At 58.9% G+C, this 14,126-nt stretch overlaps 1 protein-coding gene across 1 annotated transcript in view; it reads left to right on the top strand.

The window, feature by feature from the left end:
• Positions 1-1,576: 1,576 nt before the first annotated feature.
• Positions 1,577-14,126, top strand: part of LOC132389249 (E3 ubiquitin-protein ligase BRE1A-like) — a gene marked incomplete at its 5' end in the record, with an annotated part of 32,215 nt that continues 19,665 nt past the window's right edge. Inside the window, 2 exons of the mRNA XM_059961740.1 lie at positions 1,577-1,825; positions 5,639-5,851. Coding sequence (XP_059817723.1) covers positions 1,577-1,825; positions 5,639-5,851 — 462 coding nt within the window. The remainder of the gene's footprint in view (positions 1,826-5,638; positions 5,852-14,126) is intronic.

Genomic DNA, 14,126 nt, shown 5'->3' with positions numbered 1-14,126 from the left:
CTGTCGGGGGACCCGGTTTGGAGAGGGTGTCACACTGACGGGGGATCCGGTTTGGAGAGGGTGTCACACTGTCGGGGGATCCGGTTTGGAGAGGGTGTCACACCGTCGGGGGACCCGGTTTGGAGAGGGTGTCACACTGTCGGGGGATCCGGTTTGGAGAGGGTGTCACACTGACGGGGGACCCGGTTTGGAGAGGGTGTCACACTGACGGGGGACCCGGTTTGGAGAGGGTGTCACACTGACGGGGGACCCGGTTTGGAGAGGGTGTCACACTGTCGGGGGATCCGGTTTGGAGAGGGTGTCACACTGACGGGGGACCCGGTTTGGAGAGGGTGTCACACTGACGGGTGATCCGGTTTGGAGAGGGGGTCACACTGACGGGGGACCCGGTTTGGAGAAGGTGTCACACCGTCGGCGGACCCGGTTTGGAGAGGGTGTCACACTGACGGGGGATCCGGTTTGGAGAGGGTGTCACACTGTCGGGGGATCCGGTTTGGAGAGGGTGTCACACCGTCGGTGGACCCGGTTTGGAGAGGGTGTCACACCGTCCGGGGACCCGGTTTGGAGAGGGTGTCACACTGACGGGGGACCCGGTTTGGAGAGGGTGTCACACTGACGGGGGACCCGGTTTGGAGAGGGTGTCACACTGACGGGGGACCCGGTTTGGAGAGGGTGTCACACTGACGGGGGACCCGGTTTGGAGAGGGTGTCACACCGTCGGGGGACCTGGTTTGGAGAGGGTGTCACACTGACGGGGGATCCGGTTTGGAGAGGGTGTCACACTGACGGGGGATCCGGTTTGGAGAGGGTGTCACACCGTCGGGGGACCCGGTTTGGAGAGGGTGTCACACCCGGTTTGGAGAGGGTGTCACACTGACGGGGGACCCGGTTTGGAGAGGGTGTCACACCGTCGGGGGACCCGGTTTGGAGAGGGTGTCACACTGTCGGGGGACCCGGTTTGGAGAGGGTGTCACACCGTCGGGGGACCCGGTTTGGAGAGGGTGTCACACCGTCGGGGGACCCGGTTTGGAGAGGGTGTCACACCGTCGGGGGATCCGGTTTGGAGAGGGTGTCACACTGACCGGGGACCCGGTTTGGAGAGGGTGTCACACTGACGGGGGACCCGGTTTGGAGAGGGTGTCACACTGACGGGGGACCCGGTTTGGAGAGGGTGTCACACTGACGGGGGACCCGGTTTGGAGAGGGTGTCACACTGACGGGGGACCCGGTTTGGAGAGGGTGTCACACCGTCGGGGGACCCGGTTTGGAGAGGGTGTCACACTGACGGGGGATCCGGTTTGGAGAGGGTGTCACACTGACGGGGGACCCGGTTTGGAGAGGGTGTCACACTGACGGGGGACCCGGTTTGGAGAGGGTGTCACACTGACGGGGGACCCGGTTTGGAGAGGGTGTCACACCGTCGGGGGACCCGGTTTGGAGAGGGTGTCACACTGACGGGGGACCCGGTTTGGAGAGGGTGTCACACTGTCGGGGGATCCGGTTTGGAGAGGGTGTCACACTGACGGGGGACCCGGTTTGGAGAGGGTGTCACACTGACGGGGGATCCGGTTTGGAGAGGGTGTCACACCGTCGGGGGACCCGGTTTGGAGAGGGTGTCACACCGTCGGGGGATCCGGTTTGGAGTGGGTGTCACACCTCCCTCCCTCTCCCGCAGCTGGAAGCCCTCAAGCTGCGGCTGAAGGAACTGGAGGAGAAGGAGCGCCTGGAGGGGCGGAGGATGGCGGACGCCGAGGCCCTGCACCGGATGAAGGTGGCCGACGAGCACATGGAGGTGATGCTGAAGAAGGTGGCCCTGGCCAAACAGGTGTGTTGGGGGGGGGTCGGGTTACGTGGCAGGGCGGGGCCCGCCCCGGCCCACGACCCTGGGCTGAAACCACCAGGCGAACTGATACCCTTCTGCTGACAGAAAAATGCGTCGATTTTCCTCGCATTCCCGCTCCTGTCTGACCGTCTCTGCTGTTCCTGCCTCTTCGAGCACCCAGGCGGCACATTTGCAGCAACCCACCGCTCTGTGTAAAGAAATACTTACCCCACAAATCCCCCTTCAACCTTCCCCCTCTCACCTTCAGTGGCTGCCCCCTGGGAAACAGGTACCGCCTGTCCACTCTGTCCTGTAAACCTCTCTCCGATCTCCCCTCACTCCAGAGTAAACACCCCATGTTTGTCCAGCCTGTCGTGAGAGCACTTGCCCTCTAAACCGGGCAGCGTCCTGCTGAATCTCTTCATTACCTACATTGTCCAATTAGAACTTTTCCTATCCGTGTCCCTGTCCGAGTGTCGTTAATGTACCTGCCCCGACCACTTCCTCCGGCTGCTCCTCCCACAGACGGACCACCCGCATCCCTCTAAACCTTTCCTATCCGTGTCCCTGTCCGAGTGTCGTTAATGTACCCGTCTCGACCACTCCCTCCGGCAGCTCCTTCCACAGACGGACACCCGTATCCCTCTAAACCTTTCCTATCCGTGTCACTGTCCGAGTGTCGTTAATGTACCTGCCCCGACCACTTTCTCCGGCAGCTCCTTTCACAGATGGACCACCCGTATCCCTCTAAACCTTTCCTATCCGTGTCCATGTCCGAGTGTCGTTAATGGACCTGCCTCGACCACTTCCACCGGCAGCTCCTTCCACAGACGGACCACCCGTATCCCTCTAAACCTTTCCTATCCGTGTCCCTGTCCGAGTGTCGTTAATGTACCTGCCTCAACCACTTCCTCCGGCAGCTCCTTCCACAGACGGACCACCCGCATCCTTCTAAACCTTTCCTATCCGTGTCCCTGTCCGAGTGTCGTTAATGGACCTGCCTCGACCACTTCCTCCGGCAGCTCCTTCCACAGACGGACCACCCGTATCCCTCTAAACCTTTCCTCCCTGCGTCCCTGTCCGAGTGTCGTTAATGTACCTGCCTCGACAAATCCCTGTGGGAGCTCCTTCCACAGACGGACCACCCTTATCCCTCTAAACCTTTCCTCCCTGCGTCCCTGTCCAAGTGTCGTTAATGTACCTGCCTCGACCACTTCCTCCGGCAGCTCCTTCCACAGACGGTCCACCCGTATCCCTCTAAACCTTTCCTATCCGTGTCCCTGTCCGAGTGTCGTTAATGTACCTGCCTCGACCACTTCCTCTGGCAGCTCCTTCCACAGACGGACCACCCTCTGTGTGAAAGGGTCCCCTGTTAAATCTCTTCCCCTCTCTCACTTTAAACCTCTGTTTCTGGGCTCCCCTACCCTGGCAGTGGGGTGGGTCTGTGACCCTACACCTCACCTACGCCCCTATTCTGTTTATAAACCGCCGTTCTCTCTGGGTTGGCGCGTGGCCTATCGGGCAAGGCGTCGGACTGGTAGCCTGAAGGTCACTGGTTCAAGCCTCAGCTGAGGCAGCGTGCTTATGTCCTCGAGCAAGGCACTTAACCACACGTCGCTCTGCGACATCACCGGTGCCAAGCTGCTTGGGTCCTAGTGCCCTTCCCTTGGACAACATCGGTGGCGTGGAGAGGGGAGGGCAACTGCCGGTCTCACATACAACCCTGCCCAGGCCTGTGCCTGGGAAACTCCAGGTGCAGATCCATGGTCTCTCGAGACTGATGGATGCCACCATCATCTCTCTGGGGCAAACATTGCCCTCTCCGGGCTCCATTCTTACCTGCAGCCGGGAGACGGGAAACGCTGCCAGCGGGGTCTCGGTGAGGAATATCTTAGTCCAGTTCATTTGGTCCAATCAAGCAGCTCCCCCAATTAACCAAAGTTCCCCGGAAGTATTTAAAAAGTTTTAAGAAAGACAGACCGAGTAACAAATTACGTATCTAAAGGAAGACCGCAGCATATCAGATGGCTTCCAATATTCCGACAGTACAGGAAAACTGTGCCTAAGCCCCCAGTGGTTATCGTCAGGGGAATTTATCGTGTCCTTTTGCTTGGCTGTAAAAGCACAAATTCTTAATGCTCGGCCTTCGAAGTTCAAAGTAAATTTATTATCAAAGTGCGTTTCTGTCACCGTCCACGACACCGAGATCCACTTCCTTGCGGAATAAACCCATCGCAGAATCAACGAAAGGCCGTCCCAACTCGGGCATACAACCAGAGTGCAGAAGACAACAAACTGCACAAATACAGGAAGAAAGAAACGATAATAATAAGTCAATAAGCAATAAATATCGAGAATGTGAGATGAAGAGTCCCTGAAAGACAGTCCATTGGTTGGGGTGAGTGAAGTTATCCCCTCTGGTTCAGGAGCCTGATGGTTGAGGGTAATAACTGTCCCTGAACCTGGTGGTGTGGGTCCTGAGGCTCCTGTACCTCCTTCCTGATGGTTGAGGGGTAATAACTGTCCCTGAACCTGGTGGTGTGGGTCCTGAGGCTCCTGTACCTCCTTCCTGATGGTTGAGGGGTAATAACTGTTCCTGAACCTGGTGGTGTGGGTCCTGAGGCTCCTGTACCTCTTTCCTGATGGTTGAGGGGTGAGAACTGTCCCTGAACCTGGTGGTGTGGGTCCTGAGACTCCTGTACCTCCTTCCTGATAGTTGAGGGGTGATAACTGTCCCTGAAACTGGTGGTGTGGGTCCTGAGGCTCCTGTACCTCCTTCCTGATGGTTGAGGGGTTGATAACTGTCCCTGAACCTGGTGGTGTGGGTCCTGAGGCTCCTGTACCTCCTTCCTGATGGTTGAGGGGTTGATAACTGTCCCTGAAACTGGTGGTGTGGGTCCTAAGGCTCCTGTACCTCCTTCCTGGTGGTTGAGGGGTTGATAACTGTCCCTGAACCTGGTGGTGTGGGTCCTGCGGCTCCTGTACCTCTTTCCTGATGGTTGAGGGTAATAACTGTTCCTGAACCTAGTGGTGTGGGTCCTGAGGCTCCTGTACCTCCTCCCTGATGGTTGAGGGGTGTTAACTGTCCCTGAACCTGGTGGTGTGGGTCCTGAGGCTCCTGTACCTCCTTCCTGATGGTTGATGGGTAATAACTGTCCCTGAACCTGGTGGTGTGGGTCCTGAGGATCCTGTACCTCCTTCCTGATGGTTGAGGGGTGATAACTGTCCCTGAACCTGGTGGTGTGAGTCCTGAGGCTCCTGTACCTCCTTCCTGATGGTTGAGGGGTGATAACTGTTCCTGAACCTGGTGGTGTGGGTCCTGAGGCTCCTGTACCTCCTTCCTGATGGTTGAGGGGTGATAACTGTCCCTGAACCTGGTGGTGTGGGTCCTGAGACTCCCGTACCTCCTTCCTGATGATTGAGGGGTGATAACTGTCCCTGAATCTGGTGGTGTGGGTCCTGAGGCTCCCGTACCTCCTTCCTGATGGTTGAGGGTTGATAACTGTCCCTGAATCTGGTGGTGTGGGTCCTGAGGCTACTGTACCTCCTTCCTGATGGTTGAGGTTTCATAACTGTCCCTGAACCTGGTGGTGTGGGTCCTGTGGCTCCTGTACCTCCATCCTGATGGTTGAGGGGTGATAACTGTCCCTGAACCTGGTGGTGTGGGTCCTGAGGCTCCTGTACCTCCTTCCTGATGGTTGAGGGGTGATAACTGTACCTCCTTCCTGAACCCTTTTGATTTCTCAGATCGTCCTAACCCCTTCTCAATCCAACTCCCCTCACCTCTCCCCACTTTCTCTCGGTCCCTCGCTCCAGGAGGAGGAGGCCCTCCTCTCGGAGATGGACGTGACGGGCCAGGCCTTTGAGGACGTGCAGGAGCAGAACATCCGGCTGATGCAGCAGCTCCGGGAGAAGGACGACGCCAACTTCAAGCTGATGTCCGAGAGGATCAAGTCCAACCAGATCCACAAGCTGCTCAAGGAGGAGAAGGAGGAGCTCATCGACCAAGTGGACACCCTCCGGACCCAGGTCTCTCCCTCCAAACCATCTCTCACTGTGTACCCCCTATTCTCGATGTCGGGCCCTCCCCCAGTCTCTCTCTCTCTCTCTCCCCAGTCTCCCTCTCTCCCAAGTGGACACCCTCCGGACCCAGGTCTCTCTCCCTACACCATCTCTCACTGTGTACCCCCTATTCTCGATGTCGGGCTCTCCCCCAGTCTCTCTCTCTGTCTCTCCCCAGTCTCCCTCTCTCATCGACCAAGTGGACACCCTCCGGACCCAGGTCTCCCCCTCCACCATCTCTCACTGTGTACCCCGTATTCTCGATGTCGGGCTCTCCCCCAGTCTCTCTCTCTGTCTCTCCCCAGTCTCTCTCTCTCATCGACCAAGTGGACACCCTCCGGACCCAGGTCTCTCCCTCCACACCATCTCTCACTGTGTACCCCGTTTTCTCGATGTCGTGCTCTCCCCCAGTCTCTCTCTCTGTCTCTCCCCCAGTCTCTCTCTCTGTCTCTCCCCAGTCTCCCTCTCTCATCGACCAAGTGGACACCCTCCGGACCCAGGTCTCTCTCCCAACACCATCTCTCACTGTGTACCCCGTATTCTCGATGTCGGGCTCTCCCCCAGTCTCTCTCTCTGTCTCTCCCCCAGTCTCTCTCTCTGTCTCTTCCCAGTCTCCCTCTCTCCCAAGTGGCACCCTCCGGACCCAGGTCTCTCCCTCCACACCATCTCTCACTGTGTACCCCCTATTCTCGATGTCGGGCCCTCCCCCAGTCTCTCTCTCTCTCTCTCCCCAGTCTCCCTCTCTCCCAAGTGGACACCCTCCGGACCCAGGTCTCTCTCCCTACACCATCTCTCACTGTGTACCCCCTATTCTCGATGTCGGGCTCTCCCCCAGTCTCTCTCTCTGTCTCTCCCCAGTCTCCCTCTCTCATCGACCAAGTGGACACCCTCCGGACCCAGGTCTCCCCCTCCACCATCTCTCACTGTGTACCCCGTATTCTCGATGTCGGGCTCTCCCCCAGTCTCTCTCTCTGTCTCTCCCCAGTCTCTCTCTCTCATCGACCAAGTGGACACCCTCCGGACCCAGGTCTCTCCCTCCACACCATCTCTCACTGTGTACCCCGTTTTCTCGATGTCGTGCTCTCCCCCAGTCTCTCTCTCTGTCTCTCCCCCAGTCTCTCTCTCTGTCTCTCCCCAGTCTCCCTCTCTCATCGACCAAGTGGACACCCTCCGGACCCAGGTCTCTCTCCCAACACCATCTCTCACTGTGTACCCCGTATTCTCGATGTCGGGCTCTCCCCCAGTCTCTCTCTCTGTCTCTCCCCCAGTCTCTCTCTCTGTCTCTTCCCAGTCTCCCTCTCTCCCAAGTGGCACCCTCCGGACCCAGGTCTCTCCCTCCACACCATCTCTCACTGTGTACCCCCTATTCTCGATGTCGGACTCTCCCCCAGTCTCTCTCTCTGTCTCTCCCCAGTCTCCCTCTCTCCCAAGTGGCACCCTCCGGACCCAGGTCTCTCTCCCAACACCATCTCTCACTGTGTACCCCGTATTCTCGATGTCGGGCTCTCCCCCAGTCTCTCTCTCTGTCTCTCCCCAGTCTCCCTCTCTCCCAAGTGGCACCCTCCGGACCCAGGTCTCTCCCTCCACACCATCTCTCACTGTGTACCCCCTATTCTCGATGTCGGGCTCTCCCCCAGTCTCTCTCTCTGTCTCTCCCCAGTCTCCCTCTCTCCCAAGTGGCACCCTCCGGACCCAGGTCTCTCCCTCCACACCATCTCTCACTGTGTACCCCCTATTCTCGATGTCGGGCTCTCCCCCAGTCTCTCTCTCTGTCTCTCCCCAGTCTCCCTCTCTCCCAAGTGGCACCCTCCGGACCCAGGTCTCTCCCTCCACACCATCTCTCACTATGTACCCCCTATTCTCGATGTCGGGCTCTCCCCCAGTCTCTCTCTCTGTCTCTCCCCAGTCTCCCTCTCTCAGCGACCAAGTGGACACCCTCTGGACCCAGGTCTCTCCATCCAGACCATCTCTCACTGTGTACCCCGTATTCTCAATGTCGGGCTCTCCCCAGTCTCCCTCTCTCCCAAGTGGACACCGTCCGGACCCAGGTCTCTCCCTCCACACCATCTCTCACTGTGTACCCCGTATTCTCGATGTCGGGCTCTCCTCCAGTCTCTCACTCTGTCTCTCCCCAGTCTCCCTCTCTCCCAAATGGACACCCTCTGGACCCAGGTCTCTCCCTCCACACCATCTCTCACTGTGTACCCCCTATTCTCGATGTCGGGCTATCCCCCAGTCTCTCACTCTGTCTCACCCCAATCTCCCTCTCTCCCAAGTGGACACCCTCCGGACCCAGGTCTCTCCCTCCACACCATCTCTCACTGTGTACCCCGTATTCTCGATGTCGGGCTCTCCCCAGTCTCCCTCTCTCCCAAGTGGACACCCTCCGGACCCAGGTCTCTCCCTCCACACCATCTCTCACTGTGTACCCCCTATTCTCGATGTCGGGCTCTCCCCCAGTCTCTCTCTCTGTCTCTCCCCAGTCTCCCTCTCTCATCGACCAAGTGGACACCCTCCGGACCCAGGTCTCTCCCTCCACACCATCTCTCACTGTGTACCCCCTATTCTCGATGTCGGGCACTCCGCCAGTCTCTCTCTCTGTCTCTCCCCAGTCTCCCTCTCTCATCGACCATGTGGACACCCTCCAGACCCAGGTCTCTCCCTCCACACCATCTCCCACTGTGTACCCCGTATTCTCGATGTCGGGCTCTCCCCCAGTCTCTCTCTCTGTCTCTCCCCAGTCTCCCTCTCTCCCAAGTGGACACCCTCCGGACCCAGGTCTCTCCCTCCACACCATCTCTCACTGTGTACCCCCTATTCTCGATGTCGGGCTCTCCCCCAGTCTCTCTCTCTGTCTCTCCCCAGTCTCCCTCTCTCCCAAGTGGACACCCTCCGGACCCAGGTCTCTCCCTCCACACCATCTCTCACTGTGTACCCCCTATTATCGATGTTGGGCTCTCCTCCAGTCTCTCTCTCTGTCTCTCCCCAGTCTCCCTCTCTCATCGACCAAGTGGACACCCTCCGGACCCAGGTCTCTCCCTCCACACCATCACTCACTGTGTACCCCCTATTATCGATGTTGGGCTCTCCTCCAGTCTCTCTCTCTGTCTCTCCCCAGTCTCCCTCTCTCATCGACCAAGTGGACACCCTCCGGACCCAGGTCTCTCCCTCCACACCATCACTCACTGTGTACCCCCTATTCTCGATGTCGGGCACTCCCCCAGTCTCTCTCTCTGTCTCTCCCCAGTCTCCCTCTCTGTCTCTCCCCAGTCTCCCTCTCTCATCGACCAAGTGGACACCCTCCGGACACAGGTCTCTCCCTCCACACCATCTCTCACTGTGTACCCCGTATTCTCGATGTCGGGCTCTCCCCCAGTCTCTCTCTCTGTCTCTCCCCAGTCTCCCTCTCTCCCAAGTGGCACCCACCGGACCCAGGTCCCTCCCTCCACACCATCTCTCACTGTGTACCCCCTATTCTCGATGTCGGGCTCTCCCCCAGTCTCTCTCTCTGTCTCCCCCCAGTCTCTCTCTCTGTCTCTCCCCAGTCTCCCTGTCTCATCGACCAAGTGGACACCCTCCGGACCAAGGTCTCTCCCTCCACACCATCTCTCACTGTGTACCCCCTATTCTCGATGTCGGGCTCTCCCACAGTCTCTCTCTCTGTCTCTCCCCAGTCTCCCTCTCTCCCAAGAGGACACCCTCCGGACCCAGGTCTCTCCCTCCACACCATCTCTCACTGTGTACCCCCTATTCTCGATGTCGGGCTCTCCCCCAGTCTCTCTCTCTGTCTCTCCCCAGTCTCCCTCTCTCCCAAGTGGACACCCTCCGGACCCAGGTCTCTCCCTCCACACCATCTCTCACTGTGTACCCCGTATTCTCGATGTCGGGCTGTCCCCCAGTCTCTCTCTCTGTCTCTCCCCAGTCTCCCTCTCTCCCAAGTGGCACCCTCCGGACCCAGGTCTCTCCCTCCACACCATCTCTCACTGTGTACCCCCTGTTCTCGATGTCGGGCTCTCCCCCAGTCTCTCTCTCTGTCTCTCCCCAGTCTCTCTCTCTCATCGACCAAGTGGACACCCTCCGGACCCAGGTCTCTCCCTCCACACCATCTCTCACTGTGTACCCCCTATTCTCGATGTCGGGCTCTCCCCCAGTCTCTCTCTCTGTCTCTCCCCAGTCTCCCTCTCTCATCGACCAAGTGGACACCCTCCGGACCCAGGTCTCTCCCTCCACACCATCTCTCACTGTGTACCCCCTATTCTCGATGTCGGGCTCTCCCACAGTCTCTCTCTCTGTCTCTCCCCAGTCTCCCTCTCTCATCGACCAAGTGGACACCCTCCGGACCCAGGTCTCTCCCTCCACACGATCTCTCACTGTGTACCCACTATTCTCGATGTAGGGCTCTCCCCCAGTCTCTCTCTCTGTCTCTCCCCAGTCTCCCTCTCTCCCAAGTGGACACCCTCTGGACCCAGGTCTCTCCCTCCACACCATCTCTCACTGTGTACCCCCTATTCTCGATGTCGGGCTCTCCCCCAGTCTCTCTCTCTGTCTCTCCCCAGTCTCCCTCTCTCATCGACCAAGTGGACACCCTCCGGACCCAGGTCTCTCCCTCCACACCATCACTCACTGTGTACCCCCTATTCTCGATGTCGGGCACTCCCCCAGTCTCTCTCTCTGTCTCTCCCCAGTCTCCCTCTCTGTCTCTCCCCAGTCTCCCTCTCTCATCGACCAAGTGGACACCCTCCGGACACAGGTCTCTCCCTCCACACCATCTCTCACTGTGTACCCCGTATTCTCGATGTCGGGCTCTCCCCCAGTCTCTCTCTCTGTCTCTCCCCAGTCTCCCTCTCTCCCAAGTGGCACCCACCGGACCCAGGTCCCTCCCTCCACACCATCTCTCACTGTGTACCCCCTATTCTCGATGTCGGGCTCTCCCCCAGTCTCTCTCTCTGTCTCTCCCCAGTCTCCCTCTCTCATCGACCAAGTGGACACCCTCCGGACCCAGGTCTCTCCCTCCACACCATCTCTCACTGTGTACCCCGTATTCTCGATGTCGGGCTGTCCCCCAGTCTCTCTCTCTGTCTCTCCCCAGTCTCTCTCTCTGTCTCTCCCCAGTCTCCCTCTCTCCCAAGTGGCACCCACCGGACCCAGGTCTCTCCCTCCACACCATCTCTCACTGTGTACCCCGTATTCTCGATGTCGGGCTCTCCCCCAGTCTCTCTCTCTGTCTCTCCCCAGTCTCCCTCTCTCATCGACCAAGTGGACACCCTCCGGACCCAGGTCTCTCCCTCCACACCATCTCTCACTGTGTACCCCCTATTCTCGATGTCGGGCTCTCCCCAGTCTCCCTCTCTCATCGACCAAGTGGACAGCCTCCGGACCCAGGTCTCTCCCTCCACACCATCTCTCACTGTGTACCCCCTGTTCTCGATGTCGGGCTCTCCCCCAGTCTCTCTCTCTGTCTCTCCCCAGTCTCTCTCTCTCATCGACCAAGTGGACACCCTCCGGACCCAGGTCTCTCCCTCCACACCATCTCTCACTGTGTACCCACTATTCTCGATGTCGGGCTCTCCTCCAGTCTCTCTCTCTGTCTCTCCCCAGTCTCCCACTCTCCCAAGTGGACACCCTCCGGACCCAGGTCTCTCCCTCCACACCATCTCTCACTGTGTACCCCCTATTCTCGATGTCGGGCTCTCCCCCAGTCTCTCTCTCTGTCTCTCCCCAGTCTCCCTCTCTCATCGACCAAGTGGACACCCTCCGGACCCAGGTCTCCCCCTCCACCATCTCTCACTGTGTACCCCGTATTCTCGATGTCGGGCTCTCCCCCAGTCTCTCTCTGTCTCTCCCCAGTCTCTCTCTCTCATCGACCAAGTGGACACCCTCCGGACCCAGGTCTCTCCCTCCACACCATCTCTCACTGTGTACCCCGTTTTCTCGATGTCGTGCTCTCCCCCAGTCTCTCTCTCTGTCTCTCCCCCAGTCTCTCTCTCTGTCTCTCCCCAGTCTCCCTCTCTCATCGACCAAGTGGACACCCTCCGGACCCAGGTCTCTCTCCCAACACCATCTCTCACTGTGTACCCCGTATTCTCGATGTCGGGCTCTCCCCCAGTCTCTCTCTCTGTCTCTCCCCCAGTCTCTCTCTCTGTCTCTTCCCAGTCTCCCTCTCTCCCAAGTGGCACCCTCCGGACCCAGGTCTCTCCCTCCACACCATCTCTCACTGTGTACCCCCTATTCTCGATGTCGGACTCTCCCCCAGTCTCTCTCTCTGTCTCTCCCCAGTCTCCCTCTCTCCCAAGTGGCACCCTCCGGACCCAGGTCTCTCTCCCAACACCATCTCTCACTGTGTACCCCGTATTCTCGATGTCGGGCTCTCCCCCAGTCTCTCTCTCTGTCTCTCCCCAGTCTCCCTCTCTCCCAAGTGGCACCCTCCGGACCCAGGTCTCTCCCTCCACACCATCTCTCACTGTGTACCCCCTATTCTCGATGTCGGGCTCTCCCCCAGTCTCTCTCTCTGTCTCTCCCCAGTCTCCCTCTCTCCCAAGTGGCACCCTCCGGACCCAGGTCTCTCCCTCCACACCATCTCTCACTGTGTACCCCCTATTCTCGATGTCGGGCTCTCCCCCAGTCTCTCTCTCTGTCTCTCCCCAGTCTCCCTCTCTCCCAAGTGGCACCCTCCGGACCCAGGTCTCTCCCTCCACACCATCTCTCACTATGTACCCCCTATTCTCGATGTCGGGCTCTCCCCCAGTCTCTCTCTCTGTCTCTCCCCAGTCTCCCTCTCTCAGCGACCAAGTGGACACCCTCTGGACCCAGGTCTCTCCATCCAGACCATCTCTCACTGTGTACCCCGTATTCTCAATGTCGGGCTCTCCCCAGTCTCCCTCTCTCCCAAGTGGACACCGTCCGGACCCAGGTCTCTCCCTCCACACCATCTCTCACTGTGTACCCCGTATTCTCGATGTCGGGCTCTCCTCCAGTCTCTCACTCTGTCTCTCCCCAGTCTCCCTCTCTCCCAAATGGACACCCTCTGGACCCAGGTCTCTCCCTCCACACCATCTCTCACTGTGTACCCCCTATTCTCGATGTCGGGCTATCCCCCAGTCTCTCACTCTGTCTCACCCCAATCTCCCTCTCTCCCAAGTGGACACCCTCCGGACCCAGGTCTCTCCCTCCACACCATCTCTCACTGTGTACCCCGTATTCTCGATGTCGGGCTCTCCCCAGTCTCCCTCTCTCCCAAGTGGACACCCTCCGGACCCAGGTCTCTCCCTCCACACCATCTCTCACTGTGTACCCCCTATTCTCGATGTCGGGCTCTCCCCCAGTCTCTCTCTCTGTCTCTCCCCAGTCTCCCTCTCTCATCGACCAAGTGGACACCCTCCGGACCCAGGTCTCTCCCTCCACACCATCTCTCACTGTGTACCCCCTATTCTCGATGTCGGGCACTCCGCCAGTCTCTCTCTCTGTCTCTCCCCAGTCTCCCTCTCTCATCGACCATGTGGACACCCTCCAGACCCAGGTCTCTCCCTCCACACCATCTCCCACTGTGTACCCCGTATTCTCGATGTCGGGCTCTCCCCCAGTCTCTCTCTCTGTCTCTCCCCAGTCTCCCTCTCTCCCAAGTGGACACCCTCCGGACCCAGGTCTCTCCCTCCACACCATCTCTCACTGTGTACCCCCTATTCTCGATGTCGGGCTCTCCCCCAGTCTCTCTCTCTGTCTCTCCCCAGTCTCCCTCTCTCCCAAGTGGACACCCTCCGGACCCAGGTCTCTCCCTCCACACCATCTCTCACTGTGTACCCCCTATTATCGATGTTGGGCTCTCCTCCAGTCTCTCTCTCTGTCTCTCCCCAGTCTCCCTCTCTCATCGACCAAGTGGACACCCTCCGGACCCAGGTCTCTCCCTCCACACCATCACTCACTGTGTACCCCCTATTATCGATGTTGGGCTCTCCTCCAGTCTCTCTCTCTGTCTCTCCCCAGTCTCCCTCTCTCATCGACCAAGTGGACACCCTCCGGACCCAGGTCTCTCCCTCCACACCATCACTCACTGTGTACCCCCTATTCTCGATGTCGGGCACTCCCCCAGTCTCTCTCTCTGTCTCTCCCCAGTCTCCCTCTCTGTCTCTCCCCAGTCTCCCTCTCTCATCGACCAAGTGGACACCCTCCGGACACAGGTCTCTCCCTCCACACCATCTCTCACTGTGTACCCCGTATTCTCGATGTCGGGCTCTCCCCCAGTCTC

Source organism: Hypanus sabinus, unplaced genomic scaffold (genome assembly GCF_030144855.1).
Source record: "Hypanus sabinus isolate sHypSab1 unplaced genomic scaffold, sHypSab1.hap1 scaffold_515, whole genome shotgun sequence".
NCBI lineage: Eukaryota > Metazoa > Chordata > Chondrichthyes > Myliobatiformes > Dasyatidae > Hypanus > Hypanus sabinus.
This window is presented reverse-complemented; position numbering and strand designations above follow the sequence as displayed.